Source organism: Arctopsyche grandis, chromosome 10, assembly GCF_051622035.1.
Source record: "Arctopsyche grandis isolate Sample6627 chromosome 10, ASM5162203v2, whole genome shotgun sequence".
Lineage (NCBI taxonomy): Eukaryota > Metazoa > Arthropoda > Insecta > Trichoptera > Hydropsychidae > Arctopsyche > Arctopsyche grandis.
The window spans coordinates 10,674,517-10,697,364 of record NC_135364.1 but is presented as its reverse complement, the minus strand read 5'-3'; the positions used below and the strand labels follow the sequence as shown (position 1 = coordinate 10,697,364).

Sequence of the window (22,848 nt, the reverse complement as noted above, 5' to 3'; positions counted from 1 at the left end):
TTGATAACATGTGCTGTATTAAGGTCTATTTATATTAGCACATCATGTAAGCAGTACGAGAAATATTCTTTGTTACATTTTATGGAGACACATCTTATGTGGCGTAGACGTAACAGTAGTAGCCGACAAAGTATATTCATACTATACAGCATTACAAGTTACCGTAACGTATCAAGCAAAACTATTTTCTTTGACCTCTATGAAAATATATGAATATTTTAGAAAACCTCAATATTGTGACAATATGACAGTGATTATCGCCGCGCTATGTATTGTATATGTGTATTTGTAAATCAATTTTGTCTTGCACTCGGTTAAACAAGTCTGAACGTGCCGAAACGAGCACTGCTATATAGTATAAATAGAAGCTGTTGGTTACGTGAGCAGCTGTGCTGTGGATTGCTGAATATGAATATACTAGTGAATAGCCCGATGAAATATCATCGCATGGGTATAAAATTATTATATACCCGTATAAAACTAAAAAAAAAAATCCGGAACCGGAACCGTTATTTTCGTGGACTCTCATAGATAGTTTTCAATTCTTTATTTGTAATAATTTTCATTTCTTAAAGTTAACGTTAACAAAATGTAATATTTTCCGATTATACACAAACGGTCATTGACCTCGTAACGTTGAATATTATTATTACACATAACAAATTACGTGCATATACATATGATGTGTATTTACAACACGTATTCTGGGCGAGGATATGGCATGCGACGCGAGCTCGTGAGGGCCATTGCGTTTGGATCGGAGGGTCCGAGGTTCGATTCCCGGCGCCCGCGGTGAATGAAATCAATTTTTTTCTCGAATATCGTCAAAATATAAATAATTTAAATTATAATTATAATTTAATTGAAAATAAATACATAAAAAAATGGTTCAAAACCTCGCTAAATGAAATTATTAAAATTACGTATTTTTATATGGCGAGAAGGAATATTTCAATTAATGTTTAAAAAAAAAAGCGAAATGAAAAATTGGATTTGGCGTGATGTCCGAGACCATTAGCTCAATTTAGACCCATATTCAGGCTATTTGGGGTGATCGGTTCGAGTCGCGACAAAGTCGTCTCGTCGAAAAATGAATTAATCGATTTTTATCGATTCGTTCATTATGTTCGGCGAGAGTTAGGACACACACACACACACACACACCCACACACACACAGATTACCGTCTTTATATATATGATGATGTACATACCTATAAGGGGCTAGTACATTTTCCTCTTTTACTCATATGAAAAATGAAAAACATCGTACGATAATGAATATATTCGAAAAATATAATAAACTAGCCCCGATGTTATATTAATTTGGGTATATAATTTGAAGGTCAATTTCAATACCGCGTATATTTCATACTCTTTATTTTTGTTAATAACAGTGCCTAGTGATCGTTACTAGGTTGAGAATGTGAATGGGTAGGCGAATAATTTTAAAGTGTACGTACTCGAAAATAATTTGTCTTTTATATGGATAATGCAATTTGGCGCCCTCGTAAAATGTAGGAGGATGAAGGTGGAGCAAATTGATTTAGTCCTTAATAGGGCAGGTCGCGCTTTGTTGCCATTCGCGCGTCCCTTCGTCGGAGCAGATGATCCCTTAACGATTGCACGCTGGAAATTGAAAGTGGTTGACCCGTCATACAAAGTAATAAAAAATCAGCAACAAGACAGTCATGTAATAGGTTGTTTTTAAAGTTAGTCACTTCTGATTAAAATCCGTAATATTGAATTTTCCTTATCTGAGTAACGACCGGTGTCATGCGATGTGGTTGACTTTAAGAGAAAAGTCGTTATATTCGTATAATATATGTACGTATGTATGTATGTATTACAGAATGGATGGCACTTGTTCAAACACAATCAAGAATGCACACTACCATGATGCGTCTCGTATATAGATTTCTTTCATTCGAGCGTTTTACATCATCCGTTTCGATGGTGAAATCATCATATGTTCAAACGTTTGTTCGATGTAATTATAGGTATTGTGAAGAGGTTGTGGAGCATGCGAACGACGTTTTCAGCTTCGAAAATATTGACAATGCCTAATATTGACCGAATGCGATGTGTACTGATAGATTGATCGTGTAAAAATTGGAATTGGTAGATAGTGTAAATATAATCGTGTATGAAGTACGTTTTAAGATAACGCTTACTTATGTTGGGATTATTATTTTAATTTCTAAATACAAAAAGAAAATTTACTTTTATTAATCTTGATTTTTGATTTTTAAATGCTTTTTATTATTACTAAATAATTTTCACAATACATATTTAGAGAGTCTATTTTAATAGCTACTGATCTACTGATCATTTTCTATTTTACAATTTTGTTAGTAATCATAGTATTATATTATTCTAATGTTAATATGTACAGTGTAATAGGAAAAAAAGCTCAAAAACCTATTCACAATTCTTATAAATACTCATAATACATCTAATACATAATATTAATTAAATGATTAATTGATGACCTAAAGCAGATAGTGTTTAGGTAATCTGTGTTTATACCTGAAGGGTATAGGCATTTTGTTGTAATGTTAGTATAGTTATTAGTGATTCTGGCATAGAATCTACTGGTTAGTTTGTTAGTAATGTCTCTATCACACGGAATATTATTTATGGCATGCCGTTTTTTCAAGTTAGTATATATGGGTGTATTACAAATTATTTTTAGGGATTTATTTTGTATTATTTGGAGCTTGGAAAGGTTAGTATTCGAGGCGTTATTTTATTAATATGCACCTATAATATGTCAAATCTACAGACCTCTTTCTAAATGGATTTTTGAACTTTGAATTGCACCTTAATAATTTTGACACTAATTTAATTTAAATGTTTATATTTTGCAATTAAAAATATTGCTTGCCTGTAATTCAGTTATTATTTCAGATACTGAAACACTTTGTGTTGATTCTGCTTATCATACATACATACATTATACGACCGTCCGTCTTTATGATCTTTATGTGTCAATAATTAAACGTATCAAACAGTCTATTTGTGGCAAATTTGCACACTTCTGTATATATGTATATGTAATATTAATCGTCTGCTTCGTCTGTTGACTTCGTCACATCTCACCGGTGGTGGTTACGGGTGTCTTTTGGGCTTTGCCATGTGGTATTGCGTTCTTCAAACATCTAAGCACAGAAAACACTACTGTTTTGGATAAATACATACGCCCACACACACACGCACACAAAATGACAAACGCGTATCTGTAACAATGAAACACTTGACCAAACACCAGGAGTACGTTTGACACCATCACCACCATAAGCACACACCTTCAAATACGAGGAAACACATGTATAATTTTTCAGATAAACGATTATAATTAATTGTCACATTCTCTGCGATGTAATCACCAAGTTTGATTAATTTATTTAAGGTAAATATGTCGGCTGCGCAATCCCCAGCCGGTTGATGATTTGTCGTTCGGATCGTCTCATCTTTGGTCCCGACGGCTCCACGTTCGCGAAACGTGTTTGTACAACGCAAGAGTTTGACTTGTGTTTCTAACGTTGATGAATTATGATCACTTATCACCTATACTTAATATATAAATATCTATGTATATATAATTCGTCAATATCAAGTGCTGATGTGTCACATTTCTCCACAGCGAAAAACGATGTGGCGTAATAATATCTATTTTTCAATTAAAAATGAAAAATAGATATTAAAAAAATGAACTCTGTGTATTGCATCGGGGCTTTGAACTCCATGTATTGTTACTGTCACTTGCGCCATCCAAATAATGGTAGTTTTACGCAAACTTGTGCATCTGTTTTTTTTCTATTCTCATATTGTATCATTGTAGATAGTTTATAAACATAAAATAGTCATTGAATCGTTTGAAATGTTTCTGTTATATTTTTTATTTATTATGATTGGAGAAAATTTACAACAGATTGTTGCATTTGTTGGATTAGGGTAAAAATAATTTCGCACATTTGTGATTAAGAGTCCTCAGCATCATGCAGGGAATTCGTCAAGAGTCCCTAAATGTGAGAGCACAATGAGTGCGGGATTTAAGCTCTCGTTCCCCGTCAAACGATCGACTGTATTATAATGAAATGTATATTAAATTATTTTTAAACCGAGGGTGTATCAATTGGATCTGCCGTGCCTAATGGTATTTAATTTTAAGTCGAGAATTGAAATTTTGTCGCTGAATAGATTAGCGATTTATCCAGATGACATTCGTCTTCTTACAGAAAGGCATTATATTTTGACTTGTAATAAACTATCAATACAACAAAAGATATTAGTCACGATTAGTGCTTATTAGAAGCTCAAAACTTTATCCGTTTTTGGGCATTTGATCAATCGTAAGGTGTAATCGATGTTGAAATATTATTTTTTATTAAAATACGAGAATAGATGAGATGAGATAGAGTGCACATGGGTACACCGTTTGACCGCGATTGCAGGCAGAGTGCACCCGGGGGCGCAAGTGTTTGCATTGATGCAGCAACTTGTCCTTCTGTCGGGGATATTGCTCTTGTATTGTTATGTTAAGTGGGGATTTCGAATGTTAAAGCCGTAGTGCGAGGGATCAAAAAATGCTCAGCAGATTGAAAACCATTTTGTTTGCTCACTGCGCCGTTTAATTATTCGAGAAAAGTTGTGCAATATATTTTCGACATACAAAATATTGCAAATGTTGTCTAATGTAATATGTAGTACATATGTATGTAGATACATAGATATCTATATCATCTTATTTAATTATTATCTTTAAATATCACACAAATATGCATATAATATATTATACATACATATATATGGACTTCTAATTAAAAAAATCAAATGTTTGCTGTTTGTGCTTATCAAACATAGTATGACTAGCTTTTTATCGCTTTTAAATATTGTAAATAGCTCAAAAATTCTATTCTTTACTGTAAAATGTGTAAATAGTAGACTTAGTTTTTGTGTTTAGTTTTTGTATATAGTTTGAAATTAAGGTTTGTATTTACCATTAAATGGAAATCGAACCGAATTTAAAAAAAAAAATACTAATAAATTTTTGATTAAATAGAATAAAACAGCTCTTCTGTACTTTTTGTGCAGTGTAATAATGCTTTGAGATCAAAATGTGATTTTTAAAAGTATTTCATTTTTATTTTTATTTTTATTTATTTAAATAGGCACACATACAGAATAAAATATAAAAATAAAGTTGTATAATGAGACAAAAAATAATAATAAACATAAATAAAAATATAATATTCCATTTACAGTGAGCACCACATGGTGATATAAAAAAGTAAAATTACAAAAACATCAAGATTTAAAAAAAAAAAGAAAAGAAACAGATAAAGTAAAAAAGAAAGACAATAAGGGTGAAGAAGCAAATCAACCACATATTATTTTCTTCACCTTTGTCCTAAAAATACTAAAAGAGTCACTAAAGAGGTCAGGAAAATCATCTAAGCTATCGTAAATACGGCATATACGAACGATTGCACTATTGAAAGAAGTGTTGCTTTGACAAATTGGTGGATAAAAAAGATTTGTGCATGTGGTGAATCGGGAATTAACGTTAAAATTAATCTCACTTAAAACAGATGTGTCAAGAATACCATTAGCAATCTTATATAAAATTAACAAATCAGAAACCCTTCTGCGCTGAGACAAACTTGCAATATGGAAAAAAGAAAGTCTGTCATTATAAGATGGTAACGGTTTTTTAAGACCAGTCTTAAAAAACTGTTACGATGGTATTTAATAACTGTTGATATTGTATTGGTACATAGATACATAATATGTAGTTTTAATTGTGGTATTTAATTTTTAAAGTCGTCAGATGTCTCTGCTTCACTCTGTATTATGATAATTTTATTCGTGTACATTGCGCAATGTAATCAATTGAAATAACATTTTATTATAGAAGTGGCCAAATGGTTTCCGTACTGTGCCTTTATATTGAAATAAACCCACTCCTATTGGGAAGCTTAGTGGGTCTTAGGCGTCTGTTTGATTGACGACTTTATAATCCTGGCAACCTGCTCTGCGAGCACAGGGATCATGGACAAATGTCATATTTATTTACATTTGATTGTAAGTGGAGTTTGGTTACACCGGGGGTCTCCGACAACAAACTCCCTCGCGAGCAAAACAAACTTGGGGTCGCCGACATTCCGCACAAACTAATTTCCATTTAATTATCAATACGCGTTCATTCGCTTCGAAGACTTTTAGTCACGATACTTGAATCACTCTCGCGATGTCTAATATAATTTGTTACGTAGAATTGGAGACACGCGCGTCTGTTTGTTTGTTTCCTTCTTTCTTTCTTTATAAATGAAAAGGGGGTTTTTGACTCAAGATTTGCATTGTTCGTCATCTTACATATGTGTGTACTTTATCGAATGTGGTTGTGTGTCACTAATAAAACGTGTGTGTATGTTTGCGCAGATGTCAAGCAGGAACCGGCAGGTGCGTGGTGGACAAAGCCCACAGAAATCAATGCCAGGCTTGCCGACTCAAAAAATGTCTGTCCATGGGAATGAACAAAGACGGTAAGTGAAACAAATTTGTCATTAATTTATTTCGGTGACCAAAAACTTCGCGCTGTTTTCCCAGGATGAAATAAAATAGCTCAAAAAAATACTGGAACTGGAACGCGAAGTTTTTGGTGGAAATAAAAACACCAGAATTTCCATATTACAAAGATTTATTAATTTCATCGTCGTCACCATTGTCTTGTATGTATATTGTTTTGTTAACATCATTGGAATTAGCAGTAGTTTCGTTTGTTCACCGGACTTCATATAAAATTTCATACATTTTTAGCATAACTTGAGCCAAATTCTGCTAACTAACTATAAATTATCAGGTTATCAATTATAATTTTTGTCTATTCAAGAGAGATAATCTCAAATTAATAACGATTTAAAAAATATTGGGCGATGTATCACAGCTACAACTACTATACAAATTATACCTTTACGAATTGACGTAATTATTAACTCATTGTGGACCACCCGAAGTTTACGCAAACTCGCAATGAGTGTCCGTGTATTTTTCGTAAAGTAACGGTAACAGTAATATGTAAATTAAATATAGCTCCTAAAACCTGTCCATCAATTAAATAAATAATTGGAGTACAACTTCATTACAGTAGTCTTCGACCGCATGAATTGTTAGACCAGTATTTCTGTCTTGGGGATTGCTGTATAAACTTAATATACATTTCAATATATTTTCACGTATGTATATGCGTTTGAATGAAAAATTCAATTTGAGAAATATGTTTGTATGCTTTGCGAGAAAAAAATCAATCAATTTAAATATTTAAGGATTTTAAATCATTTCTGAATTTTATTATTTTGGAATATTATCGATCAAGTCCTTGGAAAATGTCTAAATAATACTTTTTGTATTAAGTTTGGAGGCTATAAAAACACATGTTGTGTTGACGGCATTTGAATTAAGTTTTACTAAAAACACAGCGTATGTGCACAGCCGATAGTGAGTTAATATAGAATTGTCTTGATAGCTTTCATTTTTAAAATTTGACAACCGATAATGTTTTTACTTGTCTTTTTACCTTTTTATCATACTGAAAATGCACAAATTTGCAAACAGATTTCTGACATAAATTTCCGAAATGCCAAATTTGTAGCTTTTGTGCTATTTCTTGTATATATTGATGGGGAAAAAATAAAAATAAACCTTTCTTTTTGTTTCTACCGAGGTTTTGTTCACTTTTGAACCATTTTGCAGGATTCATAATCGTGCTCGTGCAATTCTTTGGTCACCTAATACAAGTGTGCATCGTCGATGCACAAAGATGCGTCGATCGGTTTAATTAATTATCGGTGACTACAAGCGGAGGCAAAACTAATACCCATTATACATCCGATTCCACTCCTCCATTCCTTTTCAAATCACGCGACTATGAATTAACAAACGCGATAATGACGGCGGTTTTGGTGTGGCTGCGGGGCGCCCGGGGCGATCGTCCCTGCGCGCGTTGCGACCGCACGCCTCTGCTCTGCTAATTGGACCGCGGCCGCAGGCGGAAGCCGCTCCAAAAGGAGACTTCCTAAATGGCCCTTCCGACAAAGGGATCCCTCAAAGACGATTGGGTAATTCGGAGTCACACCGTCTATCCTCGAAGCCGCAGTCTCTATCCCCGGCGAACATTTGCTTTGGCAAATTGTGCGAATCGTCGTTTATTTTCAATATTTCAATCTGACGTTTTTCCATCGGGAAAGCTGCGATCGTCGATCGAATTCTTTGTGAGTAGCCTTGCAGAGCTCGGCGGGCTGTTGACTGGTTTCAAAGCTGAATGACTTTAAATTATTCTGAATCATAATACTTATCGTTGATTATATATTTGCATATACTTTTTGTGAATTTCACTGTATGTACATACATAAGTAAAGGTTTGTTGAACTTTTCAAAATAATTCAAATTAAAAGATTGCATCTTGAAAAGTATCAAGAGCTTTTCTTATTACTAAAATTTACATACATAATTTTTAAGGAAGAATATCACCAATTTTTTTATCCGAATCAATAATTCATACATATGTACATAAATGCTTTGCCTTTAATTTGACATTATCAAATTTGGTATATTATCTCATGGCACTTTAACTTGATAAATGTTTTCGAATTACATATGTCTGTTATTTGCTAATAAATGTTGGTGCAGGTCTGATATGCACCTTCGAGAATTTTTCACTGAAATATTTACTCACATTCGACCCAAAACGAATCGTTTAGAAAGGCTAAATGAATCAAAACAGTGGGGCGTCGCGTAGGGTGTCCATACCACCGTGGTCCCGCAGGGACTACTCCGAGGGCCACGTGTCGACTCGACCAATTACCCCTCCGGTACCATGGGAAGCCCTCAAGAACACTATGCATGGGCGTGTCAACTTTTCCAATGCAAGTTTTAGCAGCAATTTTTCAGCTTTAAGCCGTTTAGCATAACATAATTGTGTCGACGCTTGCCGTCAAAGGGTTATTTTATAATACGGTCATTAACGCAACTCTCGACAATGGATTATCAATACCCATAGAAAACAGTATCATAGTTCAAGCTTACAAGACGTAATATTTTATACACATTTTTCATGAATTCGTAGGAATACTATGTACATACATATGTACCTACATATGTAAATACATATGTACATATTCCGAATGTAAATATGTAAATATGTACCTACATGTATGGACATTCGGAATTAGAATGAATTCAATTTATAGATTTTTTTTTAGATTTTCTTGAACGAACATTAACTTATTAATGATTTGATTGAGTTCATGCCATGTTGTTTAATTTTGAATATTGGTTTCGCAACGCGATATTGTATTTGTGGGTTTTTTTAAAAAAGAGACTCGAACCCCCCTTGCCGAGATTTACAGAGCGCGCGTGTATACTTTCATTAAATTATAAAAATGTATGCATATTAACTGTTGTAGGGTGCATTTATACCATAACCATTTAGCGACGGGTCGCATTATGCCATAAATGCTACATACAAGTCACCCTTTGGGGATTAGGACGACTCACCCCTCCGGTCGAAGCAATCACTTCAGCGCAAAAACCTACCCTAATCGCACTTATGCCAAATCGCCAATAGAAATATAATCTTTGCGACTATTCTTCTCTTAGCATTATATTTATCGTGTAAGTTGCTTGCAATGAAAGAACTTTAGTGGAGTATCTAAAGTTAGAAAACTCATACATATTTTAATCGTATAAAAACAGCATATGCGGATGAGGCCTTTTCCTTTTCCTAAACGGAAGCATTTGTTTAAGAAACTGAAAATTTGATTGAAAAAATGGGATGTTTCAAATATAAAATTTAAAAATATATTATTTTGCATGCTATTTTAAGTGTGTGCTTTTTTTGCAATAAGTTTTTTTGTAATAGTTTTTTCCTTTCCTTTTGGAGGAGATAGATTGAAATTGTAAAATGACAATTATTATATTTTGCAAGGTTGGTTACTGTTTGTGTGACTGGTTTGAACCATATAGTCATATAAAATAGTATTATTATGATAAAAGATGACGATTGTAGTATTATAATATTATAGAAATACCAGAAGCTTTAGAAATTGTCGAAATGAAGCGTCTTATTTAATACATAATACATTTAAACATTGAATTGCGCTACAGTTTTCATGGTATATGTATAGGTATATACATATAGGTATGTACATTGAACTGAAATCCGATGTATTTGTTTGTTATATATGAAAGCTTTTGAATGCTGAATAAAACTATAAATATGAATTTGCTCAATACGATTGATACTAAATAATTATGTATTTAAATTTCCAATGGTATTGAACAGATTTATATTGACATTATTATTATTAAAAATATATAAATTGATATTATATGCATGTATGTATGTATAAGTAATTAAAATTATTACGATGCAGCGTTGTTAAATTTGAAAGAGCAGATTTTCGCACACGTGAAAATTGGAAACTACATTTAACCCTTTGCACGCGGCCTCGCAGCGGGCACGGCGTATGCAAAGCGGCTCTTCCCCCCGAGCGACAAGATAATGGTTCCAATTAACCGGCGATGGCACGCGCGCCTCACTTTTTTTGTACATTTCCGCCACATCCCCTTTTCGCTTTTTGAAAACCACTGTCACGTTTCGCGCGGTTCGATTCCCGGCGGCGAGCCGTCATTATCCCAAAAGCGACGCCTAATTGGTTTAATATGCATAAACCGCTCGCGGTCGGCTAGGTGTTAACTAATGGCCGCCGGCTGCTAAATGCGTCTACAAGGGTAAAATTCGTCATATTCAAATCCGAATTATATTACATCAACGGTCCCTAATCTCGGGGTCGCAGCCGTCACTTTAAGAGCGTTTCAGTACCGGGCGATTTAATGCTAAAAAGCTTTTTTTTAATCAAAGTATCTGAATGATCTGACAAGTGCATTTGTGTAAATTGAATTTGTGTGTTTAATTGTGTGAACTTCCATGCCAGTTTGTAAATTATTTTCCTTTGATAATTTTTGGCGGCTCAGGACCACTTCGCAACCTATTGAAGAATTTCGGTCCAGAATCGCAACCTAAGAGACGCTCGTCGAAAGGTATCCTTATGTTTCACTTGTTTATGCACTCGATTTTTCAACGGGTTTTTTTTGTTTTTGTTTTTACGTTGGATTATTTTTAATTTAACGCCTTGACATTGTTTCGTTTGCTCGCGTTGTCCCCGATTAATCCAATTAATCCAATTTGGTCGTAGACCGTTGCGGGCGACGAGTCCTCGGGGGTAGGGCCTCTGCAGTGTAAAATAGTCCAGGTTGGCCTGAATACGAAACGAGCGCGATATAAACCCGACTTTATTGCTTACGCCTCTTTGTATTATTCTTACTTGATTTGAATACAAAAATTTTAATGCACAGTTAAGTAAAATTTACAATATGTACATATGTATATGTATAATACATACATATATACACTGTAGAATGTTTACTATAATTTAATTTCGATTTTTTTTAATCTAGTAGGTATTATTTTTTTTATGAAGAAAGTATCAGAAAGTTGAAGAATATTTTGTTTAGAAGAATTTTTTTATGTATAAATTTTGGAAGGTTGCGCTTTACAACAAAATTTTAACGAGTAGTGAAAGATGGCGTGAAGATACCCCTGTTCCAGTAGTGCTTTGTCACCTCAACTTTTTAACTCTCCCTTTGTCTTTGTGACGGCTTTGTTTATGTTTCACTCCAACGCGTTCGCAACGCCTTTTAAGGCTTTGCAAATTTTCCACGGAAAAATTGTTTTTCATTTTTGTGTATACAAGCGGAGCCAACGTGAGGATTTACTTTTTAACTGTGCGAAAAGCGGACACGCTTTTCCAACCACGTATCCATTTTTCATTCGAATATATTGTTTATAAAAATAATTTTCACTCGTACCATGCAGAAATTTGAATATCATTATTTACAGCGAACGAAAATCGCTGCAATTTAATGTTATGCGAATTTATTTATGTATGTATGTATGTATGTATTTTCGTCGATATTATTTTTTCGTCGTATCATTTATTTATTTTTTGTATTATTTTTTTCTTTCAACTTTCGAACAATTGTCAAATCTCTCGTACACATTCGCGAAACGGCAAAATGTTCAAAGTTTTTCATTTATCTCTTTTTGGCGGCACACTTTCAAGAAAATACAATTTGAGCGCGACGTCGTAATATATACAATCGTGTAATTTGTCAACATTTCGCACGAGTTGAGAATCACTTTGGTTCGGGCACATCTGCCCTCTTTGCCGTTTTCTTTTGTCGTCGTTTCGCCTTTTGTAGTCCCATCTTCCACCCGCCCACCCACTCGCCCTTCCCAACCACTCACCCGCACCGAGCTCCCGTTCTTCCCATCCTCTCATCTCTCATCCTTTTCCTTTTCGTCTTCCACCCTCCGTCCGCTGACTCCGCCTTCTACCCTCCGTCCCTCCCTAGAAACACTTTGACGATAAAATAATAATATCAACCTATAACATCCGGCCGTGCCGTGAAAAGAGGCAAGGGTCTTCCCGAAAGAACAAGGGGAAAATATAGCGGGACACAAATTAACATTACGTCATAAAGGTTATATTATATCACGCTTAAAATAAATCTGCGTTCTTACCATATCGCTGGGAAAAATACGCTAATCTATATTTTCGTCGATTTTACAAATAGAAATTCATTGCTAATTACCCCGTCTCAATGTTTTAAAAGTATTGTACGACGGATTAATTTATAAACGTTATTTTTTGATAATCAACTCGTACTCCAATTTATTACTCAGATTAGTCAATGAACGCTTTTATGCGTTCAACATTAAAAAATAACTAAACAATTACTATTTTCAAAATAAAAATAGATTTCATAATTGTTTTAGAAAAGTAAGTTGCCACAAATACGTATTTACAGTATATTTTACTTAAACCTTCTATGTATGTTTTTAAAGACATGTTAGTGTTTATAAGGAATGATTATAATATACATACAACATATGTATGTCACGTTTTTTTGTATACTTACTGATACAGTAACCATTATCTGTTTTTAGTATTATGTATAATTTTTATTTTATTTTAAACTCGGTGTATCAAGGCGAAATATATGTAAGCTTCATTTACAATTTTATCAAATGTTCATAGTATTTTTTTTATATTATTTAAAAATTCATATAAGTGTGCGATAGCTTTTTTGTTTCTATAATAATAATAATGAAGAGCAGATTTTAGTTTTATCACTAAACAATTCGAAATTTTTCACGTTTTTAACATTCAGCTGAACCTTATTCATTTACCTAAATGTTATTTTCGGTATTTAATAAAACTTTTCACTTGAACAGAAAGTTCAAACGTGCTTTATGAATTATGCATTCATTAATCAAGGGGATGCTATTACATATATATTTATCAAACTATATATGTATATATATATTAATGTATGTACATATGTATATACTTAAAGTTTTGAGCAAGTATAATACGTACATATGTGCATGTATGTACATATATACAACCAGTATAAAAATATTTACCGTATTTTCAGCAGCAACGAACGAAATTACCATAATCCGCGGTAGCTGTTTTCCGACGCCGATGCCGCCTCAGATTTAAACTTAAACTTTTGTTATTGCCGACCTGCATAATATAAAGAGCCATTTGTCGTTACGGTTTTCCCGTGTAATATGAAAACACATCAAAAACTTTCCCGACCGGTTAGAGAAAGAAACATAAATTTTATCACCCCTCCAGCTTTAGCCAATACATTGAAACTTTTTGCTCAAGCGCGGTCTCATGTCAAAGTGTGTGGCGAGAGAGCCCTTTTATTCGACGCATAAAAATATTATTACTTATTGTTACACCTTCGGAATTCGTATGAGGACATAAATTATCGACGATCGTACTGCGCGGCTTTATTTTCGTAAAACAAACGAGAAATCACATGTACATATTCACACGTATGTATTTAAACGATTGAATTATGCGTATAAAATCTTTACTTAATAAATAATATGAATTATTGTTTATATTTTATAACAGTTGTTCCAGAAGTGGTTAATTAAAGCTACTGTAGTAACTCTCTTCAAGGAGGATTTGTTATAAATCCATATTGAGTTTGTTCTTTATTGGTCTTATCTCATTTAAGTTTTGTTTTATATACTATTTAATTTATTTAGATGTATTTTTTCCCAAATAAATCAACCAACATGATATTTTTTGCCTTACTTGGATATACCAAATTCATGGGGTTGCGGCATAAAATTACTTTTGTGTGTTTGATTCCACTTAATAAAATTACATCCATTTATTTAAATAATCAATGTTGGATATTTAATGTTGTCAAAGCAACATTAAATATCCATTCCGAGATAGTATTTGATTATGACTTTTCAAGCTATTGGGTTTACAATATGTTGTTGCATTATTTAAGGACGATATATTTTTCCCAAATATAAGATACGCATTATTAAAATATTTCAATCAGTATATGTAGTACTAGATGTTATTTAAATAAACGATCCAGAATACTCGGATTTTAGCTTTATTTTTTAATCAATCATTCATACTCGTCATTACAGATCACTCCAATGCGACGAGTGTATTATACTGATCAATAATATAATATAATACATAATTATTTAGATACATTTATATTTTAAATTAAAAACGACATCTATAATCAAACATTGTGCAGAATCACTGTAAACATTATACAGGCAAATATAATCAACATCCACAGATCTATGGAGAAATTCGTAGCATTTATAGAAATCAGCGAAAATTAAGATGCTGAATAACTCAATTTTTTCGCGAGATAGGACAGTGTTGCCAAATTGTAGTTTCAATGAAAATCAGATAAATTGGCAAACTCTGATAGGAAACGATCGACCTGGGGGTCACATATTCAAGGTCTGGCCAGTAGCAACCAGTGGGAATATAATACTTTCGAACCCGTGACCACTTTGTTCGAAAGTATTATATTCTAACCACTAGTCTATGCTACTGGTTGATAGATGTATGTATGTATGTAGTTGGGGCAGAATATGGTACCTAATCTAGTTTGACATGTGTTTTGGAACAAAGAGTAAAGTGTCTTTGTTGAAATAGTGCAGGTGGCTCCCACAGTTTGAGGGTTTATGCGTGGCACAGGAAAAAAGATGGCGTCTCGTGGAATGGTAGGGCTCCCAACGGCGGCGCCACTAAATGGGAATTAAACGACCAAAGTGAATCTGCGCATTTATATGGAGTTGTAGAGGCGCGGATCAATCCGCCACACCTGCTCTCTTACACACACATACACTCGCCCCCACACGTAGGTATACAATGTGAGTATTGCTGAACCGGAAATGGAAGCTGTGTAGGTGTGCTAGAATGCGCTTTTCCGTGTTAGGGTCCATCCGATAGATATTGTGTGGCAAACGCTCCACACAATTTGCATATATTGAAACATTGCTTTTTGACTATACAGACATATGTATGTACGCACTATAAATGGCAGATATGGACATTGTTTCATATGTACATATATTCAATTTGAAAACGACAATTTTCCACCACCGCTGGACGAAAGCTTATACAATCACCTTCCTATTTTCATCTGCTAGCAATTAGTCTGTTTGCATGTATTACCTATTGCCACTTTGAACATGAACAAGTTTATTTAAAAGGGTTTAGTGCTTAAATTTATCATTAATTTCAACAATGTCCTATACTCAGAGATGACGATAGGGGGGAGGGTAGAAGGGACAACTTCTAGGTGCCCGTGCTATTTGAAGGACTGCAATTCTGTAGAAAATCATAACAAGAATATATGAAAAAAAAAACTTATTAAAAACCGACGAAAAAAATGAATGTATCCTCACTGGGTATTCTATATTGAAATCTTTGTATGTATGTATGTAATTTTCGAAAGGCTTTTTTACATAAAAATGAACTCACTTTTAAAAAATTTAATATATTTATTGTGCATTTTTTTTTTTGCCTGCAGTGCATGATTTTTTTTCATCATTATTTAACACGTCGAAAAAGGGGAATGTTCTATTTTCGAAACCCCCCTCCCCCACAAAAAGACCCCTAATTATTATATCCCAGGGCCCGGGGTTTGTTCTCCACTGTCCTGTCCTGCCTAAACTGTAAATAATAACTGAGTTGCTTATCAATTGACCAATAGGAAGATTGCATCCTGTATCTACATACATATGTAAGATACGTCAATAATGAAGCTAGAGATTATACAAAGCCAATCTCTTAACATGCTTACATATTTTAAGATTCTTTTGTCGAGATACAATACAATTTCGAGATCACTTTATCCTTATAAGTAATATTAATAGTCCATTATCTAATAATATAAATATTTAAGTGCTTAAAAGACGTTATGAATACTACAAGGATCTTCCAACCAATTGTACTATGTTATAAACAAAAGTCTCATCTGTTGGCAGACAAATTGCTAGTCTGTGAAAAACCGCTTCGATGTAAAAACCTCTTCGTGCATGCCCACCTGTCCCTACTCTTTTATAACGCTCTAGTGGAACCATTCTAACGAAAATCACTACTGTAAATGTCAATTATTTTATGTATGTTTGTTGCAAATGCATGTTCATCATTTAAATATCGCAACACCTCGATGTTTAAGCTTTCTACTAATGGTACGAATCTAAATCGTACTGGCCGAGTATTTAAAGTGTGCAAAATTAATTCACCACTACCACTAGTAGGTGCATGCTATATGTATGTATATAGCCGAGTGCAAAAGTAAAGTACGCGCAATCGAGCAGCATAAGTAGGTGTGTGGCGGGTTAAAGCTGAAACTACACGGCGCGGGGCCAGAGCTGGCTTCGGGATCAGCGCGACACTGATTAATGTGTTTTAAATCCGGGTTTAATCCGTACCCGCTCCGACCTGCACTTCACGGGCTTAGGCTCCGGGCCGGATTACCCCCAACCCCCAATTTCATCCACCCACACCACCCACCACCCCCTTTATACCTACCGATCTATTATTCAAAACGAACGCGGCCGTATCACTGGCGTAGCCCCGCCCGCGACCCAACCCTGTACGATCTGCGCTCGCGCCATCCCTAATTACATACATATCGTCGCGTTGTCGCATCATTGTACATTTTTTATTAAATTTATTAAAAATAAAAAAAAACATCCATCGCTGACGTGAAAATGCTAGATTTCACCATCTTACATACTTACATACATGTGTATGTGGAGACGCGCTATGGAATCTGGCGTAGTGGGTGCATATGTTTGATGCACTTTCGATTTAAAGTAGGATTCGGCAGAGGTTGAGTGTAAAGTGAAGCGATGCGACAGCAATGTAATCGACAAACTGTTCTGCTACTTGGGATATTGCTGAGCATTCGCCCGAACAGTATTTAGTGAATGAACTATGTATATAGTAGGTCGAGCTTGTAGATGCCTATTCGAACCGTCTACACCAGTGGTTGCCACGCGGGCTTTTACCGAGCGTAGTTTATTTTTCCAGTGTTATCCTATTGGCCTATTTTTTATCTATGAATACATAGATGCAGTGGACAAGGGCTTTCAATACATATGATATGTATTTTAGTAAAATAAATAAACAAGGACTATGTATTGTAATACAAATGTTCGTCCTTCCGAAATAAACACTTCGGCAGAAAACTATTCAGCTCCTTTGAGAGTATTATTTTGAAATGAAATGAACATCCCCGCTGGCTTTTAAATAATGTCTTGCTTACAGTGAAAATATTTAGTTAACAGTAATTTCATACAATAATAGTCTCACTGAACGGGCATAGCAGTTATGTATATACCTTAAGTATTCATTGCAGCTTTTTCTTTTCAAAAGATGCGAGAACAATATAAATTTCTTGAAAATATCAATATCAATTTCAATTTCAATTTTAGTATTCGTCCTTTATTAGTCGAAAACAAAATTATAAACTACACCTGAAAAAATATACATTCGTATATTCGAACGTGCTCATCTACACATTCGGATTCGGGTAGTTCGTCACATAATGGAGAGTTTACCAATGCTGCTTCACTTTTTATAATGAACTTCGAGTACATAGGTTTACCAGTAAAGATTGGGTAAATCCAATGAAATTTTACCTAAGCTGATTGTATACGTTATATAGTGATAGTTTAAAAACGGTCCAATTATTTATTTTTTATACATTTTTACCATTGGTGTTATGAAAGGTTGCCCTAACGTGACACCTATAGCAGAACAACATAATTTTACAATGTACATTTTTAAGCATATTTTAACAAATTATTTTAACATATTTGACAAATCTGCGAGAAATTTAGGGGTGGGGGAGGATACCGATTTTTATTGGATCTGTCACAACAATTAAGCTAGATAAATTGGCAAATTCTAACAGAAGACTGTCGGTCTGGGTTTCAAATTTGAGAAGCAGTTTATAGTAAAATGGGATATCTACATAGATCCTAGCTAACTAAATTTAATAAAAATGTACATACATATGTATATAGAATTCTTGGTATATTAAACCGAATTAAATCCTACATACATATATTTAAGCTCCAATATGAATTACACATACAATACAAAAATTAGAGCGAAGTTTTTTTTTGAAAAAATAAACCAGGCGTCTAACAAAAGTCACATACGATCAAGATCTGAGCGTTGGGTATGACCACGTCATAGGTAAGTTAAGTTGGCGGGTAGGTGGGTAGATGGGTAGGCAGGTTTCTCCTTTAAATTGTTTCTACATCCACTTCTTCCATATACTTCGGCGGCGTATTCCCCAAGGGAAGGAATAAGGCGTGAAGCATCACCGCTTGGTGCTTAGGCCGTGCTTTTCCGTCCCCTAATTTGAATACATTTACATAGGCCAGATCCTGCTGGCTCACAATTCCATCGCCTCCCCATACTAAATATGTATGTATATAGTGTACACAATGGATGTGTATGTACGTGCAGACGATGCTTTTCCAATGATGCTCAAAATTTTTCATTTCCCATTTAACGATTGATATTTTTGAAACATGGTTTTTACTTGACGATGTTGTACGAATGTAGACAAGAATTCTTGCAATCAATTCTTGACCTACATACATGCGAGCATTAATACATTTTATCAAAATTTTAATACACCCCTTCTTTCCTCCCCAAAGTTATGTATGAAGTCATTGAATTGTTAGCGAGAGTTAATAGAAGCTACATATGTTGGATAAATGGTGATCGTTTACTTGGTCCGCATAATCGTATATTTACTGTATAATTTTCTAGTATAGTTTTCTATTATTTTTATGATACGAGGAAAACACAATAGATGGTAAATTTTAATTGGGAATTTTCATACTAGAAAATGATATGGGAAAATTCTACATTGTGCGGTAAGTTTGGGAAACGGAGGAGTTTGTGCTCGGCGACATTTTGCACGGGATCATGGAGTTTATTTGCAAATTCTAACCAGTCAAGGGAAATAAGTTTTAAGTGCATATTCACATCTCACGTCGATTATTAAATTTGTACTTCGGCCGTGATTGGATTGGGATGTTTAGTATGCGTCGCTCGTAAACTGACAAAATCCAACTGGGATTTTTCAAAAACTTTCAAAATAAGCACCCTGCAATTTTATGGCTCACATATAAACACATACATACGTATATGTATAAGATATTTTATAAAATATTCCGCCAGTTGCATTTCACTTCTGTGTGGCTCGTAACATCCCGACGTTTTATACGCGTAGTATTTCTTTTATCTTGTTATCTCTTGAAATCCATTCCTTTTCCTTGCGAGATCCCGCTGCTCCCTTTTTTGCCCTTGTACTTCTGAGTTTTTCCCATTATATTTTACGCTTTTATGAATTATATTCAATGGAGTTTGCTTAGCTGCGGGGCTGCATTTTGAAACAATCCAATTTGAATAAGATTTTTCCGCATGCTCAGTTTATCTTTGTGTTTCACGGAGGGGGGGAAACGCAAATTTGTAATTATTATATATTCATGCAAAAAATGAAAATATAATAGTATAAATATATGCTCTGTGGAACCAAAATCGTAATATGTTTTGTATAAACAATGCAAATACATATGTAGTTTGAAAATAAATATTGAATGTGAAATTATGGTATTGACGTGCGCAGATATTGAATGTGATTCATAGTGGTGTTTCTTTTTGCGCGAACAAACGAAATGTCAGTTTGATATGTTTACGCGAAATTTCAATCACAATACTTTTTATCAGATAGGTGAAATACGCGAAAGAAATATATTTCCATGAGGCGATCGCAGAATGCGAATGTCGCTAGCATTTTCTTTGATCGAATACGATTTTATCATCTCTTCCGTTTCCGTTCTGAATATTTTTATGTATATGTAGCATAAAAATGTTATATGTAAAATTCAACCGTATCCTTTGCTTTGGAATTTATATATTCGAATGATGTTTTACTGACGCAATATCATTTGTGATCACCCTATTTTCCTACTTCTATATATATATTATACATAATGTTAGAGCAAAACGTATAGATAAAATATAGATGGTGGCACATAGATATATGTGCGGTGGGTAGATGAACCAATATTTTACGGTGGCAATACTCAGAAATGGATGGGAATAAATTGGAGACAAAAGAAAATGGCTTTTGTGGGAAACATTACGATGTTCAACGTCTCTTTTATCTCATTCCCTTTATTTCGCGTTGGATCGTAAACCCACGCACGGGATACGAGACAATTTTCCTTTTATTTGTTATATATTATACATTTCTATACCTACCAACCTAAAATACTAAATGTTAACCCGTATACGTTTTATCGCTCACGTGTGCTTTCATACATATAATAAAATATACAATTATAATTAATCATTATTATTATGTATATTATTACGATAATTCAACGCAACAGCAATGCATCTCGTTCACTTCCTTTAATTACTTAATATATAACGAAAGTATTCTTTTTTCATCATTATTCATAGGGATCAATCAAACACAATGACAGTATTTTTTGTCAGTTTGTTCTATATATTATAGATAAATATTTTATTTTTATTTGTATTTATTTTAACATTGTACTGAAGTACTGACAGTATTATTTAAGGCAATTTACTAACATTGATTAGATCAATCAATCATAGAGACATCCATGGAAAAATTTTCAGCATCAGCAAAATCGAGATGCTGATGAACTCGCAAGAAATAGGACAGGGTTGCCAATTTGTTGGAACCGTTTCAATGAAATCAGATAAATTTGATTGGCAAACATTGATAAAAAAACAATCGACCAACAATTGGAGTCACAAACCCAAGGTATGGCCAGCAGCACAAAACCAGGGATAGAACCCGTGACCATACAATAGAAATCATTACATGCTAAGCACTGATCTATGCTTCTGGTTAATATACTATATCATCGTATATTTATACGTATATCATCGTAACCATTCAACAATTCAACCCTCTGCTTAAAATATCTATTGATGGCTATTTACCTACCAATGATTTTATTTTACTTGTTCCATTTGTGAATGCAAATTATAATTTTTGATGTATGTACAAATCATACGAATTTTTTTGCTACATAAAATAATTTCTGGGAATTTATATTATAAGCTCTTTATAAAATACATAAAAAATTAAAATACCTTCATAAGATTCCCACATAATTGTTAAATTTATAATTATATACATACATATGTACATATGCATAGTAGAGGACGAACATATATGTATGTATAGTATATTAGTACAAAGTAGATAGTCATTTTGTGTATAAAATAATGGGAAAATTAAATGTCATATTATTGCCATATTGTAGTATGTATAAATTCCTTGAAAATTTTTCGTATTTTTTATGTCTATAGACCATTTACACATAAAGTACATACATTTAATACTGACACGCTATATTTAAATTTAATAATCGATCAAATTTTGTACATGCATGTATGTATGTACATATATATTTTTGAGGTCTGCAGATATGGTAACCCTAATTTTATTATACCAAACAACACGTTGAATCTTGAGAGGGTGCTTTTTCCAATCAATCAGGAAAGAACACGGGAGCAATAAATGGTCTCTTTTTCAATTTTAATACGAGGCAAACAGAGTCACGTGTCGCTTTTTAGAAATAAAGGTGGATGTTGCTCATCAACCTATGGTGGGCATTGTGTCCGATCCGACATTGCGTCAAATGCATTCGCTCCCTCGTCAAAACCGCCCCGCCCTGATTATCTCCAATGGGGTCATACACCGTGAAATATTAACGCAGAAATATTAACTCAGGTAAATATGTCGACGACAACAACGCCAGTGTTATGACAGACACGTCAAAAGCACGCGAAATTGTACCTTCTGTCATATAGCCGGGAGCTGAATAGGCACGTCGCGCCACGCGTCATACGATTGATGTTGGTTTTTGGGATTTTTTTTTGTTATACCGGGGTTGTGTAATCAGATGATTTTTATTTGTTTTGCAGCTGTGCAGAACGAACGTCAGCCGAGAAACACAGCGACCATCCGACCGGAAGCTCTGCGGGACATGGGGCAAGAGAGAGCTTTGAGGGAGGCTGCTGTGGCTGTCGGTGTCTTCGGGTAATTATCAATTTTTTTATGTCATTAACACTTTTAAGTATGTGAGTACTGAAGTACGAGCCGATGAAATTGTCGCACTCGAAAAATCGCTTCTTATATGAATGAAAATTCAATTTAAAATATTTCGATAATTATTTCAATGCGGTTTTTAAGCACATTGTGTGTCGGAATTAGATTTTTTCATTAAAATGCGTGTAAAAGTATGTATTTGTTTTCAACCTTTATTTAAATGTGTTTCAAAACATCAAAAGTAT

At 34.0% G+C, this 22,848-nt stretch overlaps 1 protein-coding gene across 2 annotated transcripts in view; it reads left to right on the top strand.

The window, feature by feature from the left end:
• Hr51 (photoreceptor-specific nuclear hormone receptor 51) overlaps window positions 1-22,848 on the top strand; it is a 40,874-nt gene that overhangs the window by 13,649 nt on the left and 4,377 nt on the right. For both annotated transcript variants that reach the window (XM_077439672.1, XM_077439673.1), the window contains exons 5-6: window positions 6,443-6,546; window positions 22,480-22,594. In XM_077439672.1, coding sequence (XP_077295798.1) covers window positions 6,443-6,546; window positions 22,480-22,594 — 219 coding nt within the window. The remainder of the gene's footprint in view (window positions 1-6,442; window positions 6,547-22,479; window positions 22,595-22,848) is intronic.